The sequence below is a fragment of the Oryx dammah genome, unplaced genomic scaffold (genome assembly GCF_014754425.2).
Source record: "Oryx dammah isolate SB20612 unplaced genomic scaffold, SCBI_Odam_1.1 HiC_scaffold_11, whole genome shotgun sequence".
In the NCBI taxonomy this organism is placed as follows: Eukaryota; Metazoa; Chordata; class Mammalia; order Artiodactyla; family Bovidae; genus Oryx; species Oryx dammah.
The window spans coordinates 40,639,330-40,653,072 of record NW_024070195.1 but is presented as its reverse complement, the minus strand read 5'-3'; the positions used below and the strand labels follow the sequence as shown (position 1 = coordinate 40,653,072).

General features: G+C 55.6%; 1 protein-coding gene across 3 annotated transcripts; it reads left to right on the top strand.

The window, feature by feature from the left end:
* The first annotated feature begins 4,682 nt into the window (after positions 1–4,682).
* On the top strand, positions 4,683–13,053 carry MAPK13 (mitogen-activated protein kinase 13). Of its 3 annotated transcripts, none has more exons than XM_040249824.1 (12): positions 4,683–4,878; positions 5,728–5,857; positions 7,392–7,450; positions 10,010–10,118; positions 10,316–10,345; positions 10,736–10,783; positions 10,912–11,026; positions 11,169–11,240; positions 11,831–11,910; positions 12,154–12,232; positions 12,323–12,499; positions 12,766–13,053. In XM_040249824.1, exons 1-12 carry the CDS (start codon positions 4,760–4,762, stop codon positions 12,846–12,848), a joined length of 1,101 nt encoding a protein of 366 aa, XP_040105758.1. In that variant the 5' UTR covers positions 4,683–4,759; the 3' UTR covers positions 12,849–13,053. The 3 variants fall into 3 exon arrangements, with proteins under 3 accessions (XP_040105758.1, XP_040105760.1, XP_040105761.1); XM_040249826.1 differs by having other exon boundaries at positions 4,696–4,878; positions 12,323–12,469; XM_040249827.1 differs by lacking the exons at positions 4,683–4,878; positions 5,728–5,857; positions 7,392–7,450 and adding an exon at positions 7,505–8,946.
* Positions 13,054–13,743: the final 690 nt, after the last annotated feature.

The following is a 13,743-nucleotide window of genomic DNA, read 5'->3' as shown; positions in this document are numbered from 1 at the left end:
AGTGCAGAGATCAGAGAGAGCTGAGACCCAGACTTGGCTGGAATCTTCCACCAGATGGACCCCAGGCTACGTCTTCACAGGACTGGGTCAAGGATGGGAGGCCCAATCCTGCAGGTTGGGTGAAGGGAGGTGGGTCTTGGGGTAGAGTAGGGAGGCTGGGAGGGACAGGCCGATGTAGGGTGTGAAGAGGGCGGTCTGCTGTCTGGGTCCTGCGAAGGCTGCCCGGGGCGCCGCCAGTCTAGCGGAGCCGTCTGTACCCCGCACTGTCCACCAGGGGGTGCTAACGCCGAGGCAGGGAGAGCGGACCAGGTCGGGGCCAGGAGCCGGGAGCCTGAGCCGGCAGCTCCACGGAGGAGGGGTGCCGGCGAGCAGAGGGCGTCTGATGCTCTGTTCCTGGGACGGATGTTCCGTTCCGGGCCTGAATCCCCTCGAAGTGGAAGAGGTGTGGGGGGCGGCGGGAGACAACCAGGTAAACCAGAGGCCAGGAAGCTACCCCCAGGTGTTCTGAGCTGGAGGATTTGACTTGGGAGCGAGCGAGGAGGGGGAGGGCAGGTCAGACGGGGGAACAGAGTGGACCCCTTTGGAAGGCAGACACCTGCTCCTCCCACCCCGAGATCCTCCTGGCTCACTCAGGTGCTGCTCCAATGACGCCTCCTCTGACAGTCCTCCTCTGTCTCTCCCACTCCTCCCCACGTCTCAAAACAGTCCTCGCAAGTCCTTCTTTATATATCTAAGTAAGTAAGTGCTAGTCGCTCAGTCGTGCCCCACTCTTTGAGACCCCATGGACTGCAGCCCACCAGGCTCCTCTGTCCATGAGATTCTCCAGGCAAGGATACTGGAGTGGGTGATCTTCTCCAGAGGATCTTCCCCACCCAGGGTTCGAACCAGGGTCTCCTGCATTGCAGGCAGATTCTTTACCGAATGAGCTACGAGGGAAGCATTTTCTTCATAGCACTTAACACTACCCGACATTACATGTGATTGAACCACATAAAATTGTCAAATATCAGCAAATTCATTTGGGTCAACCCAATACTGTAATGTGCTTATTGGTCCCTGGTCTGCCTCCCCGCTAGAATGTCAGCTCCTCCCGGCAGGGACATCTATCTCTCGCATTTCCTTTTCTCTTTTGGCCGCACCACACAGCATGTGGGATATTAGATCCCTGACAGGGATCGACCCCACCCTCCCTGCAGTGGCAATGCAGAGCCCTAAGCCGTCAACGATCCCCCACACCACGTCCCTGCCTTCCAGCATTTCACAGACTCACTGGGAAGACAGCACCACAAGAACAGGCACTTCCCAGACACTCACTGGCTGGGCAGCCTGGCTGGTGGTTAAACGTGCAGATTCTGGAGCAGGACACCATGTTAGAAGACCATGTCCAGCACCTTCTAGGTCATGTGTGACTTTGGGCAAATTACTTAACACCTCTGGGCCTCAGTTTGTCCATCTGTAGGAGGGGAACATTGTATCCTGACACCGGGAGCTGCCCAGGCCCGTCAGCCAGGTCCTGGCGTTGCTCAGAGCTGGCTGGCACAGCTCATCTTGATGAGCTCCTGCTGAATGCAGGCAAGGCCATCTGTGACCACAGTGGGACCGAGACAAAAACAAGACACTCTGTAATCATGTCTGAGCACAGAGAAAACAGAAGTGTTGTCCAAACCACAAACATGACCAAACACCCCCATCCAGCTACTTTTGAGCAAAGGCTGCTGCCGCTTTACCAGTCACAGCTCCCTCCTCATTCTATTGGTCCTCCTTCCAGGTAAGACTCATTAAGACACCTAACCATAAAATCATCTCCACTTCCTGATTTCATCTCATCCGGAACAAGGTCCGGCTTCCGTACACCTTCTACCAAATGACCTAACCTTGCAACAAGTCCTTTCCAACACTCCCTTACTGAGACGACTCCCTGCCCCCTGCCTGGTTCCCATGTGCGTGTTCTCCCTTGGTGCAACCAGTGACAGACCCAGTTTGTTCACCCACAGGTGTGTTTCTGGGAGGATCTTTGGCTGGAGATACTGACAGCTCACTGGGTTGATGTTTTACTGCACTCAGAATGAACCATCCCCAGGACCCTTTTAATATACTTAGCACGTTTTAATATCATTTCCATGTTACAAGGAGGACAGCAAAACTCAGAGAGGGGAAGGAACTTGGCCCAGGTCACACAGCTGGCACTGCAGAGGCAGGATGGAAGTGCAGATCTCATTCCAAAGCTGGTTTCCTTGCCCCCTGCCTTAATGTTAACAGGATAGAAACCAACCACACAGGGTCAGTGTCTGGGAGGAGAAGTGCAGAGGGGCCTCGGAGGAGCTCAAACAGAGGAGAGCCCAGGGGCTGTGAATGGGGAGCACCCAGGAGGTCCTCAGTGACCCCCTCCTCTTCCTCTCCCACTCACGACCTCCCAGATAGGATCGCCTAAGGCCATCTCTCCAAGGCTGCCTGGCTACTGAGTCAACGCAGGTCCAGTGGAAGCTGAGGAGGGTGGGTATCCGCGGTCTGGGGCCTGAGTCACTTCCTGACCATTGCTTAAGAGGCGTCCAGACCCACAGCCTGAGTGGCCAGCTCGTGCCCTTTCAGGATTGCACCCACTTGGGCAATGAGTACTTACTTCCCTGGCATTTGTCACCTTTCTGGGCTCACCTCTGTCACACTCAGGTTTTCGAGACAAGCACAGAGGCTCCAGGCCTGTCTCTTCCCTGGAGAATGGGATCCTCAACCCAGAAGGAGAACCGAGTCTCCTGGATTGTACCCAGCCCTAGACTCTGGCTTCCAGGATCATATGCCAACTTCAGAATCAGAGTGCCTTCCTTTGGGGTCACCGACCCCGAAGGTCCAAAACTCCCGCAGCCCCCCATCCTCCACCAGGCCCCAAGCCCCTTCCCTTTTCCTCCTACAGGGCCTCAGGGCTGGAGTAGAAGGTCAGGTAGGGGAGGGGGTGGGGAATTTGTCAGATCCCCAGGGCAGGACGTATGAGGGAGACACGGGTTTGATCAGTAGACATGTCTTTAGGATGGGTGAGGCAGATAATTTGAAGCACAGGCCATCTCCTTTAAGAAGCAATGCCTCTCAACCCAGAGATGCTGCATAGGCTTGGAGTCTCAAACCAGATGGTCTTCAGCTTAGCTCTGTCCCTTCCCAGCTGTGTGACCTTGGGCAAGTGACTTAACTTCTCTGGACCTCAGGTCCCTCATCTGGAAAATGAGGATAATAGAGTTACTACTGACTCATAGGCCTCTCACCAGGATTCAGGGAGTTGGGTATGTAAAATACTTAGAATAATGACTGGTACACGGCAAACACAAGTTAAGTGTTCATCAGATAAATATTTTTTTCACCTCTGATGGGCTGACTCTCCCACTCATTCTCCATACAATTTTTCACAGACTACTGTGTGACCGACGCACGTAAGACACATCCCCCGCCTGCAATGCCTGTTGGGCATTTCTGTGGGATCCCAGCACCTCCCTCCCCCATGCCCCCCAGGCTCTGATGCCACAGGACTGTGGGGCTGTGGCACAGGGTTTGGGTTCTGAAGACTCCCTAGGGGAGCTCCCTGGCTTTGAAGCACAGCACCTCCATCCCTTCCACAACCCAATTCCCAGGCCAGCAAGGGGTCAGCCAAGCCAGGGCAGGCAACTGGACCTCCTGCAGCCATTCTCTGCCGCTGACCCTGTTCGTGGGAGGTCTCCGTGATTTAATTTGAGCCCAGAATCTTCTTCAGGATGCACGAACCACCCAGACGCAGGTGGCCGAAGGCTTGTCATTGCCTTCACAGGGCAGTGGGAAGCCAGTAAAAGCACATTCAAAACTGGAAATGTGAATCTAGACTGGATGGTTCATATTACAGAATTACTGTTATTCATTCTAGGTGTAAAAAAGATACTGTAGTTGTGTTTTTAAAACAATCCTTATCTTTTAGAGATACAAAAATATATTTTCAGATGAAATGATAGGATGCCTGGTTTTGCTTCAAAACAATGGGGGAGGAAGTATGTAGAGGAAACAAAATTGACTGAGTTGATGTACTTGTTGAAGCTGTGGGGTTCGCAACTGGGGTTATGCGGGGTCATTAGAATCTGCTTATCAACATGTGATTCAGAGATCCCTGGGCCTAGGAGCTGGTGAGAAATGCAGAATCTTGGCTCCACCCCTGATCTCCTGAACGATAATCTGTATTCAATGAAATACCCCGGGGATTCGTGTGCACATTCAAATGTGAGAAGCAGGGGCTACTTTTGTATGTTTGAAACTTCCCATACTCAACAAGTTATGGGCTTTTGTGGGGTTTTGTTCCCCCAAAATTGTCTTAAAAATCTCCGAGATCTGCCTACAGAATCCTTCGCTGGCAGCAGCTGGGAGGCTGTCTTCCTGCCTTCTGCCCTCCGTGGGGGCCCCTAGGGCAAATGGGCCCCCAGGCCGACCGCAGCACCCGGCGGGACGCGCCCCCCACCCCATCCCCTGCACCGCGGAGCACCGCTTCGCGCGGGTCTGTGGCTGGGGTTCCGAACTCGGACCCCGGTGGAAACCCGGGGCTCCCGGGAGCTGCGGCCGGGCAGGCCCGGGCGTGGCCGCGCAGCGCACCTGGGCGCGCCGGCAGGTGGGACGCGTGGCCTGGACCGGGACCGCCCTCGCGCAGGGGAGGAGCGGGAGGCCTGGGCGGGCACCGCGGGCGGGGGCCAGGTGCTGGGAGCCCGGCGGGCCGCGAGCGCAGCCACCGCGCTGGGGCCGCCGACACCGAGTGCCCGGGATGAGCTTCACGCGGAAAAAGGGCTTCTACAAGCAGGACGTCAACAAGACCGCCTGGGAGCTGCCCAAGACCTACGTGTCCCTGACGCACATAGGCAGCGGGGCCTACGGCTCCGTGTGGTGAGACACCCCCTCCCCCGCGCCTGCGCGACACTGGGGCGTCGGGGGCGCCTGGGGCATCGGGCCAGGCCGCTGGTGGGCGCCCAGGCACCGGGACGCGGGCGGGGCCTCCGCAAGAGCCAGAGCCAGACCAATGCCCACCCTCACCCCGGATCTGCTTCCCGGATCCGCATCCGGTGGCCCCTCACCTGCTGGGCGCGCGGAGCTGTGCGCCTACCACCTTTGATCAAGGACCCCAAGGCCCAGAGTTCTGCGGGTTGGGAAGACTTTCGCGGGTGCTTTTCCCAGGCTGAGCCCTGGGACTGGAGGAGGCAGCAACTGGACCTCGAAGTGGAGTAGCAGCCTCGGGCTGTGGAGGCTGGCCATGGGGCCACCCCAGGCGCCAGTTCGCTTTTCGCACCCGCTTGCTGGAGGTCTCTGTGGGTTGAATTAGGACTGAATCTGTTTCTCCAGGACTTACAAGGGACCCCAGAGTTCATCTGGCAGAATCCCGATTGATTGTTATTTAATACACATGGGTACACAGAGACAAGAAGTGACTTGCCAAGTTGTTCGGGATCCTGTTGACATTAACTTGTGTTTGACCCTGGTGCAGGGCACCTCTCTCAGATCCTGCCTGCTCCCTCCTCGCTCCCCCAGTCCCACTGTGCTTTCAGCAACTCACTCACATTCCAGGTGGTGGGCATCAACTACTCCCAGCTTAGGCTGCTGGCCCAGAGGGATTGGAGTGAGGATGGTCGTGGCTCCCCAGATGGCCTGGCAGATGCCACCCAGGGTCTGGAGCCCTGCCTGCCTCCGGGCTGGGGAGGGGGGCGTGTGCTCCCTGCTGACCTGCCTTCGACCCTACAGCTCAGCCATCGACAAGCGGTCAGGGGAGAAGGTGGCCATCAAGAAGCTGAGCCGGCCCTTCCAGTCCGAGATCTTTGCCAAGCGGGCTTATCGGGAGCTGCTGTTGCTGAAACACATGCAGCATGAGAACGTAGGCTGGGCCTGGGGGCTGCTTCGGGGAGGCAGGGACGGGAGGGCAGCCCCAGAGAGGGCCCTGACCAGCCCCTCCGTGTGTGTGTACACGCGCATGCGCACACACGGAAGATACCCCGAGATGCCGACCCAACAGCCAGCAGAAAGGGAACCTCCTCCCTGCTCCTCTGGATCCTTGTTCCTCACCTGATTATTAAAACTATGTGCCAGAACCCACCCCGCCTACTTCCCAGGTAAGGTGCAAAGGAATTTTTGGCAGTGGAGCTGAATGAACTTGGTGTCTCACTGTTATGAGGAAATGGGCACCGAGGCACTCCGTAGTTGTTCTAGATCTGAGATCTGGTGCCCAGTATCCTGGTTAATGTTGTTTCCACATAATTACAACAAGGATAATAGAAACCTGTGAGCACTTATGTGCCAGGCACAGCTCTAAGAACTTTGCAGAAACTAGAATGTTTAATCCGCACAGTATCATATAAGTATCATTACTCCCTTATACAGACAGGGAAACTGAGGCACAGAAAGACTTACAGGTTATCAGACGAGATCAGGCACGTTCAGGGTGGTATGGCCGTAGACAGACAGATTATATGGTTAGTCAGTGGCAGAGCTGGGATCTGACCCTAGACAGCCTGGCTCCAGGCCCCGGAGCCTGACCTTGAGACTGTCCTGTCTGATTGAAACAGCCAGGAAACTAGTGACCCAGTGCTGAGCCTGGCCCCTAGGCTTTGCTGCAGGATACCTGTATTGGCAGACAAGCTTTTTAAAAATGCTCTAAGTCACTTCAATTGTGTCTGACTCTGCGACCCCAAGGACTGTGGCCCGCCAGACTCCTCTGCCCATGGGATTCTCCAGGCAAGAACACTGGAGCAGGCTGCCATTTCCTCCTTCAGGGGATCCTCCTGACCCAGGGATCAAACCCACATCTCTTGCCGCTCCTGCATTGCAGGTGGATTCTTTACTGCTAAGCCACCCAGGGAAACCCAAGCATTTAAAACAATGAGTTTAAAACACTGTGCATATTTTACATCCCATTCCTCCTCGGGCAGCTCCTCCCCATGGCCTCCAGCTGGGAAGTCTCGCTCCAGCTCTGAATCAGCTCTTTGGCAGGCAGGGTTGGATGTGGTGAGACCCAAGGTCAAGGACAGGGAGCCTGCTGGCTGGAAGATCCCTTCTCTGTCCCCTCCTCGATTCCCTTCCCCACTCGAGGTTCCCTGTCTGAGCGGAGACTGGGTGTGTGCTGCTTGTCCTGAGCACCAGACTTGGGGTCAGTGAGCACAGACACGTCCACCATCTCTTATCCCAGCCTGACTCTCCATCGCAGTGCACTGCAAATTCCTGCCCAGGTGGAGGAATCCCTCTCCCACCTCTGCCCCTTTTACTGCTTCTTCCCAGAAGGCTGGGAACCTGCCTCCTGCTGGAGGTGCCGTTCTAGGAAAGGGCAGGTGGTCCTGTGCAGGCCTGGGGCCTCAGAGGACAGATGCAGAGGGGTGCGGCGGCTGCCTGGCCCTCACTGGCCATCTTCTCTTTAGGTCATTGGGCTCCTGGATGTCTTCACTCCAGCCTCCTCCCTGCGCAACTTCCATGACTTGTGAGTCGGGCTGTGCCGGGTTCCAGGATATTTGCAGACCTTACTTATCGCTGGGGGGCAAGTAAGGGGAGGGTCCAGGTTCTCTCTCCTGGCAGAGGGGGCCTTCCTGTCCCAGGAGGCTGTATGCCTTTGGGCTGGGGAGAGATCCAGCCCAGCGTGGAGAGAACGGCTGGCCTGAAAAGGTGGAAAGGGCTTTTTACGGAGCCTGGCTGACACAGAGCTGTCTGCTCATCTGCTTTGCTTTACCCACCCTGAACACCACAGAGAAATCGGCGCCAGTCCCCACAGGGTTTGCATCAGCCTCCCTCACCATGTCCTGGTGCAGGTGTGGGTCTGGACCTCAGGGCTCTTCCTAGAATGAAGCGAGGATCACAAAGCCTTGGCTGCCCCAGCCAATGGGGATGTTTCTCAGGATTACACAGAACACGAAAATTTAGTTGCTAAATGCACAGATTTGCTAGCGCAGTACCTGCTAAAATTTAGGAAACTTTGAGAGGGTGGATTTTTTTTTTTTCCAGTCCTATTTCAACTGTAGCTGCAGTTCTCTTTATTAGTATGCTTTTGTTTTCAGTTTAATGCAGTGAGTTTGAATGGATTTTTTCCCCTACAATGCCGGCTGCTGGGCTTAGCATTGGGAATTTAAAATGGACCAGCTCCTCCGGGACGGACAGTGGTGAATACTGACAGTGATGGTCAGTGCTCTAAGTCTGGGTAGAGCCGGGAACTGCCAGCTGCCTCAGCGGGCTTCACAGAGGAGGTAACTCTGAACTCAGCTCTGAAAGATGAGTCAATGTTTGCCTGAGGTTGAAGGGCTGAAGGCATCCCAAGGAGAAGGAACTGCATGGACCAAGGCCATGAAGCATGTGTGAAAGAGGCTGGGCCATCCTGAGAAGTGCAGTGAAGCAGTGGCTGATTTAGTTAGGCTGAGTCCAGACTGGATTCCACAGGCAGCCTCAAGGCTATAGAGGTTTTGAGCAGCGAGGTGAGGTGGTCAGATCGGATTTGGGGGATGCACTCTGGCAGCAGCAAGAAAGGAGCAGGGACACAGCTCTGGGAGAACTAGACCTTGGTCTAAATGCAGTCAAGGTGACAGGGTCCCAAGAGCTGACTTGAGACCCATCGAGAGGCAGCCACTGTCAGTGTTGTATCCCTTGGGATGCAGTGGTGAGGAGAGCCAGGGGATGCCAGGTTCCTACTCGGAATACCAGGTGAAGAAAGGACAGATCTTAGGAGAAAGATAAGAACTCCACTTTGGACACTTCATTTTTGAAAAGCCTATGAACATTCAAGTGTTTAATCAGCAAATAAACCCAGAGTTTAGGAAGGTCTGAGCCAGGGATGTGGATTTGGGCCAGAATAATCACTGGTGCATGAGAGCCGAAGCCCAGGGACAGGCTAGTGTGGAGCATGACGCGATGCTGTGGGTTAAGATACCAGCGTGAAAGAGAAGGTACACGAGCATGTGCAGGCAGAGAGCTGAGGCCGCCTGACCAGAGGTAGGATTTGCAGAGAATCCCGAGGGGGTGTCAAGCTTTGCACAAGTTCCAGTAGAAAGAAAGGGAGTCGTGAGTGTGTGCTCTGGGCCGGTGGGGCAGGAACAGACACCCTGTTGTCAGGGGAACTGCGCACTAAGGCAGTGGGGTGGACAGGTGAGGACCACTCTTTCTAGAAGTTTGATCAGGAGGGAAAGAGAGAGAAGGAGTGGGGTACGCGAAGAAATAAGGTTAAGGGAGAGTGGTTGGAGCACCATAGGACGTCAGTGAGCTTGTCAGCTGAAAAGAATCAGTTTCCACATAGAGGTGAAACATGAAGGTGGGGAGGAGCCTGTGTCTGGAGCAGGGGGTCCCAGTGCGTGAGAAGGGGCTCAGTCAGGTGGAAGAAACCGGAAGTCACAGGCTCATGGAGATGGCCTCCACATTCTTTCATTATTTTAATTCCTTTCTAGATCTTTATCCTTTTTTGTACTGGACTTTGCTGTTACTGCCTTGAGTAGCAGTTACATTTTGCTGACTTTGACCTGTTTTGCAATCCCATTAAGAGAGGGTAATGGTTCAACTATCTCTTTCTTCTTTCTTCACCCTCCTAGAAACTGTTTTATTGTTTCCTTCTTGGAAGGGAGACATTTTTGGATGTTTGAGGATTTTCATGGCAGCTCATGACCCTCTGAGGTGGGGAGAAAATATTTGTACAGAAGCAGAAGGAAATCCTGGCAGATGTTTCTAACTCACAGCAGTGGCTTTCTGTGGGGCGTGGAGGAGGGCAAGGAGAGGACACCTTTGAAGAGCGGGAACACGGCTGCATTTGGTTTTCCTGAGCACAGCTCCAGCTGAAACACCCTGAGCTCTGCCAACAGGGCGGCCGCCAGGGCCAGGCTGGGAGCCAGGAGCCGGGAGGCCCACTGCCTGGGGATTTGGCTGACTGTTGTGGGGCTGGCTCTTCTCGCACACGAAGGTCATCTCTAAGGCCTCTGTTCTGCCCCAGCCCTGTGCCCCTCCTCTGAGCTGGGACCTGGGGCTGGTTGGGGCTGGGGACTGTTCAGGAAGCCCTCATGCCTTGCAGCTACCTGGTGATGCCCTTCATGCAGACGGACCTGCAGAAGATCATGGGGATGGAGTTCAGTGAGGACAAGATCCAGTACCTGGTGTACCAGATGCTCAAGGGTCTTAAGGTGGGTGGGAGCCTGCCAGAGGGCAGGGGAGGGGGGCTGGGTGTTGAGACCTGGGGTCTGGGGGAGGCCAGGCCTCGAAGGTTTGGGAGGACATGCCATGACAGGGCAGGCAGAGGCGGTCTCTGAGCCAGCCCGAAGCACCTGGTGTGAAAGCCGGACTCTGGACTCACGCTTCTCCCTCTCTCTCCCCAACACAGTACATCCACTCAGCTGGGGTCATCCACAGGGTGAGTGCTTTCTCCGCTACATTCCTCAAAGGCCCCGCCCACCCCTGGGGTCTTCTTGAAGTTGGATGGGGGGAGATGGCGCAAGGGGAGCCAGGGATAGAGAGTTTTCAGACCCAGCCTTGGCCCAGGAAAGCCTGCTCAGAAGAATTGCTGTGTTTGGGGGAGCTTTCTGGGAAACTGTCACCAGTGAAGCTGAGCTGGGTGTTTCAGGCTCCAAGAATCAGGAGCATTTTAGAGCTGGATGGACCCTGGCGGACACCCGGTCCAACCCTCACTCTGCACAGGAGCCCGGTACCCAGAGAAAGAGCCAGGGCCGCGTGCTGGGTGGTGGCCGAGTGGGGCCACCTCGTCTCTGCCTCCATCCAGCACTCTCTCTCTCCTCTCCTCTAGGACCTGAAGCCGGGCAACCTCGCTGTGAACGAGGACTGTGAGCTGAAGGTGAGTGGGCCCCAGCGGGGTCAGCCTGGGCTCAGGGTGGGCCCCTCTCCCACCGGAGCCCCCAGACGCTGCTCCAGGAGCCCCCTCTCCTCAGTGAGCTCTTTTTCCTTTTGTGCTCCGAGTTGTAGATCTTGGATTTTGGGTTGGCGCGGCATACGGATGTGGAGATGACGGGTTACGTGGTAACCCGCTGGTACCGGGCCCCTGAGGTGATTCTCAGCTGGATGCGTTACAACCAGACCGGTCAGTGGTCGGCTGCCCCGGGGAGTGGGCTGGGGGTCTTCTCTGATGGCTGCCTCAAGCCTGTCTTGGAGACTCTGGGTTGACAGACTGTCGGGTCCTGGCCAGCCGGTCCAGGTGATACCTCCTCCCCCTCCCTCTGCAGTGGACATCTGGTCTGTGGGCTGTATCATGGCAGAGATGCTGACAGGGAAGACGCTGTTCAAGGGGAAAGATTGTATCCTTTGCTGGAAAAGCCAGTCTTCATCCAGGGATTCATTCCTTCAACAGACACTTTATTACTTAAATCTCTCTTTTTCTTAATGTGAAAGTGATACATGCTTCCCAGTGGAGTAATTTTAAAGTGCAGAGAAGCAAAATGATGAAAACCAGTCACCTGTGATTCCACCATCCTGCAGACAAATAGTTGATGTTTTGGCACACACACAGCAGCTGAGCACCTCCGTGTGCCATACAGGGACTGGGGAGACGAGACGGGGTCTCCCTGCCAAACTCGGAATGCAAGAGTGTGGGGGGAGTAGACAAAGTGCATGGAGGTGACGGAGTGGGATGAAGCTGGGAAGGTGGCACCTGCAGGAGCATTTGTGGGGAGGGACCCTTAACCCAGCCTGGCAGGTGGCAAGTCTCACCTGTGTCCTGAAGGATGAATCTCCCCTCCTGAAAGCAGGAGGAGGTGAGTGTCTGGAGCCTGGATGGTCCACCCTTCTAGGCGGGCCTGATGGAGGGGCAGCGGGAAGGGCAGCTCCAGACCACCCCCACCCCACCCCAACCCCAGCAAGTGAGGCCAAGCCTTAACCTGCTGCCAAGACCTGGACCAGCTGACCCAGATCCTGAAAGTGACTGGGGTGCCGGGCGCAGAGTTTGTGCAGAAGCTGAATGATAAGGCGGTGAGTGGCAGGTGGGCCCGGGCTGGCTGGGGCTGTGCCCTTGGCTGGCCAGGGTCAGGGAGATGCGCTCACCCCACCGACCCTCTGCCCTGGCAAGCGCTCTTGCCTTTATCTCACTTTGGATTCGGACCTGAGCCCTCAGCCCTGCTCAGTGGCTTTTCTGGGGTCCCTGCTCTAGATCCTATGGCCTGAGTCCCAAGGAGGTGACAACTGGGGATTTCTCAGTGTTGTTCTGTCTTCCAGGCCAAATCCTACATCCAGTCCCTGCCACAAAGCCCCAGAAAGGATTTCTCTCAGCTCTTCCCACGTGCCAGCCCCCAGGGTGAGTCTCGGGGGCCTGCAGTCTGTGTTCCCGCGGGTGGGCTGGGTTCTCCCGAGCCTGGGGTGTGAGGCTCACACTCCGTGATGGCAGCCACAGACCTGCTGGAGAAGATGCTGGAGCTGGACGTGGACAAGCGCCTGACGGCCTCGCAGGCCCTCGCCCACCCCTTCTTTGAGCCCTTCCGGGACCCTGAGGAGGAGACAGAAGCCCAGCAGCCGCTCGAAGATTCCTTAGAACGCGAGAGACTCACAGTGGACGAATGGAAGCGTAAGGGCCGGGCGCCTCAGCGCCTCCCCACCCCCAGCCTGCAGCCTCGCCTCTGCTGGCCTCGTTTCCCTGCCTGGCCTCAGTGGCCCTGGCATTTCTCCTGGAGACTGTGGCTTCTTTCTCTCTGAGCAAACACTGTCTCCTGCGTGCACTTCTTTCTCCCTGCACTGAGCAGACTTCCCGCTTTGCACCATGTCTGTTGGGGGAGGGAGGTAGGCGCTTGCCCTCAGCACCCACCGCCCCCTGAACCCCCCTGCCTTCCTCAGAGCACATCTACAAGGAGATTGTGAACTTCAGCCCCATTGCCCGGAAGGACTCTCGGCGCCGGAGCGGCATGAAGTTGCAGTGACCCTTCTAGCCCGACCCTCGGCTGAGCCCAGGAATGGCCTCGTGGTACCACCTGCCAGGCACTGCCCCTGGGACCAGTATTTATTTATCACTACTAAAGTCTGAACCCGTCTTGGATTATAGCCATCCAAGCAGAGGATGGAGGGCTTGTGTAGGAAACAGGCCTAGTTTCCTAGACGCAGAATTCGGAGGTGTTGGCTGGGAAAAAAATAGCTCTGATCATAACTGGCCATATTAAAGCACATGATGTGGAGAATTGCTTGTGTGTGGGGGTCCTTTCTTTCATGGCTGGAGTGGGGCTGAACTGGGGTGGCGGTCTGCGTATTAGCTTGCTAGGGCTGCTGTAACAAATTACCACAAACTGGGCGGCTTTAAAATCATAGAAATTTATTCTCACAGTTTTGGAGGCTGGAAGTCTGAAATCAAGGTGTTGGCGGGGCTGTGTTCCCTCTGAAGATTCTAGGGAAGAATCTCTTCTGGCCTCTTTTTAGCTTCTGGTGACTCCTGGAACCTTTGGTGTTCTTTGACTTGCATGTCGCTGCATCACCCCTACCTCTGCCCCTGTCTTCCCATGGCCTTTTCCACTACTGTGTCTGTTTTTGACTGATCTTACAAGAACATCAGTCACTGAATTTAGGACTCACCCTGATCTAGTATGATCTCATCTTAATCCTTGGTAATTACGTCTGCAAATACCTTATTTTCAATAAAGTCACATTCTGAGGTTCTGAGTGGGGGACATGAATTTGGGGGGCACTTTATTCAATCCACGACAGATGGCCATGAGGGAGGGGCCCTTTCCCAGAGCCCTTTGTTGTGGAGCCAAATGTGACTGGCTGCTAAATTAAGGCAGTTGCAGAGAGAGCTGCAGCTGGTGAGACACTGCATGCAGGTTA

Excerpts from the sequence above, each read along its gene's own strand:
- MAPK13 (XM_040249824.1), top strand. The coding sequence starts at position 4,760 with ATGAGCTTCACGCGGAAAAAGGGCTTCTACAAGCAGGACGTCAACAAG. Across the intron at positions 12,233-12,322 it reads CCCACGTGCCAGCCCCCAGG|CCACAGACCTGCTGGAGAAG; the intron begins GTGAGTCTCGGG and ends CCGTGATGGCAG. Across the intron at positions 12,500-12,765 it reads CACAGTGGACGAATGGAAGC|AGCACATCTACAAGGAGATT; the intron begins GTAAGGGCCGGG and ends TGCCTTCCTCAG.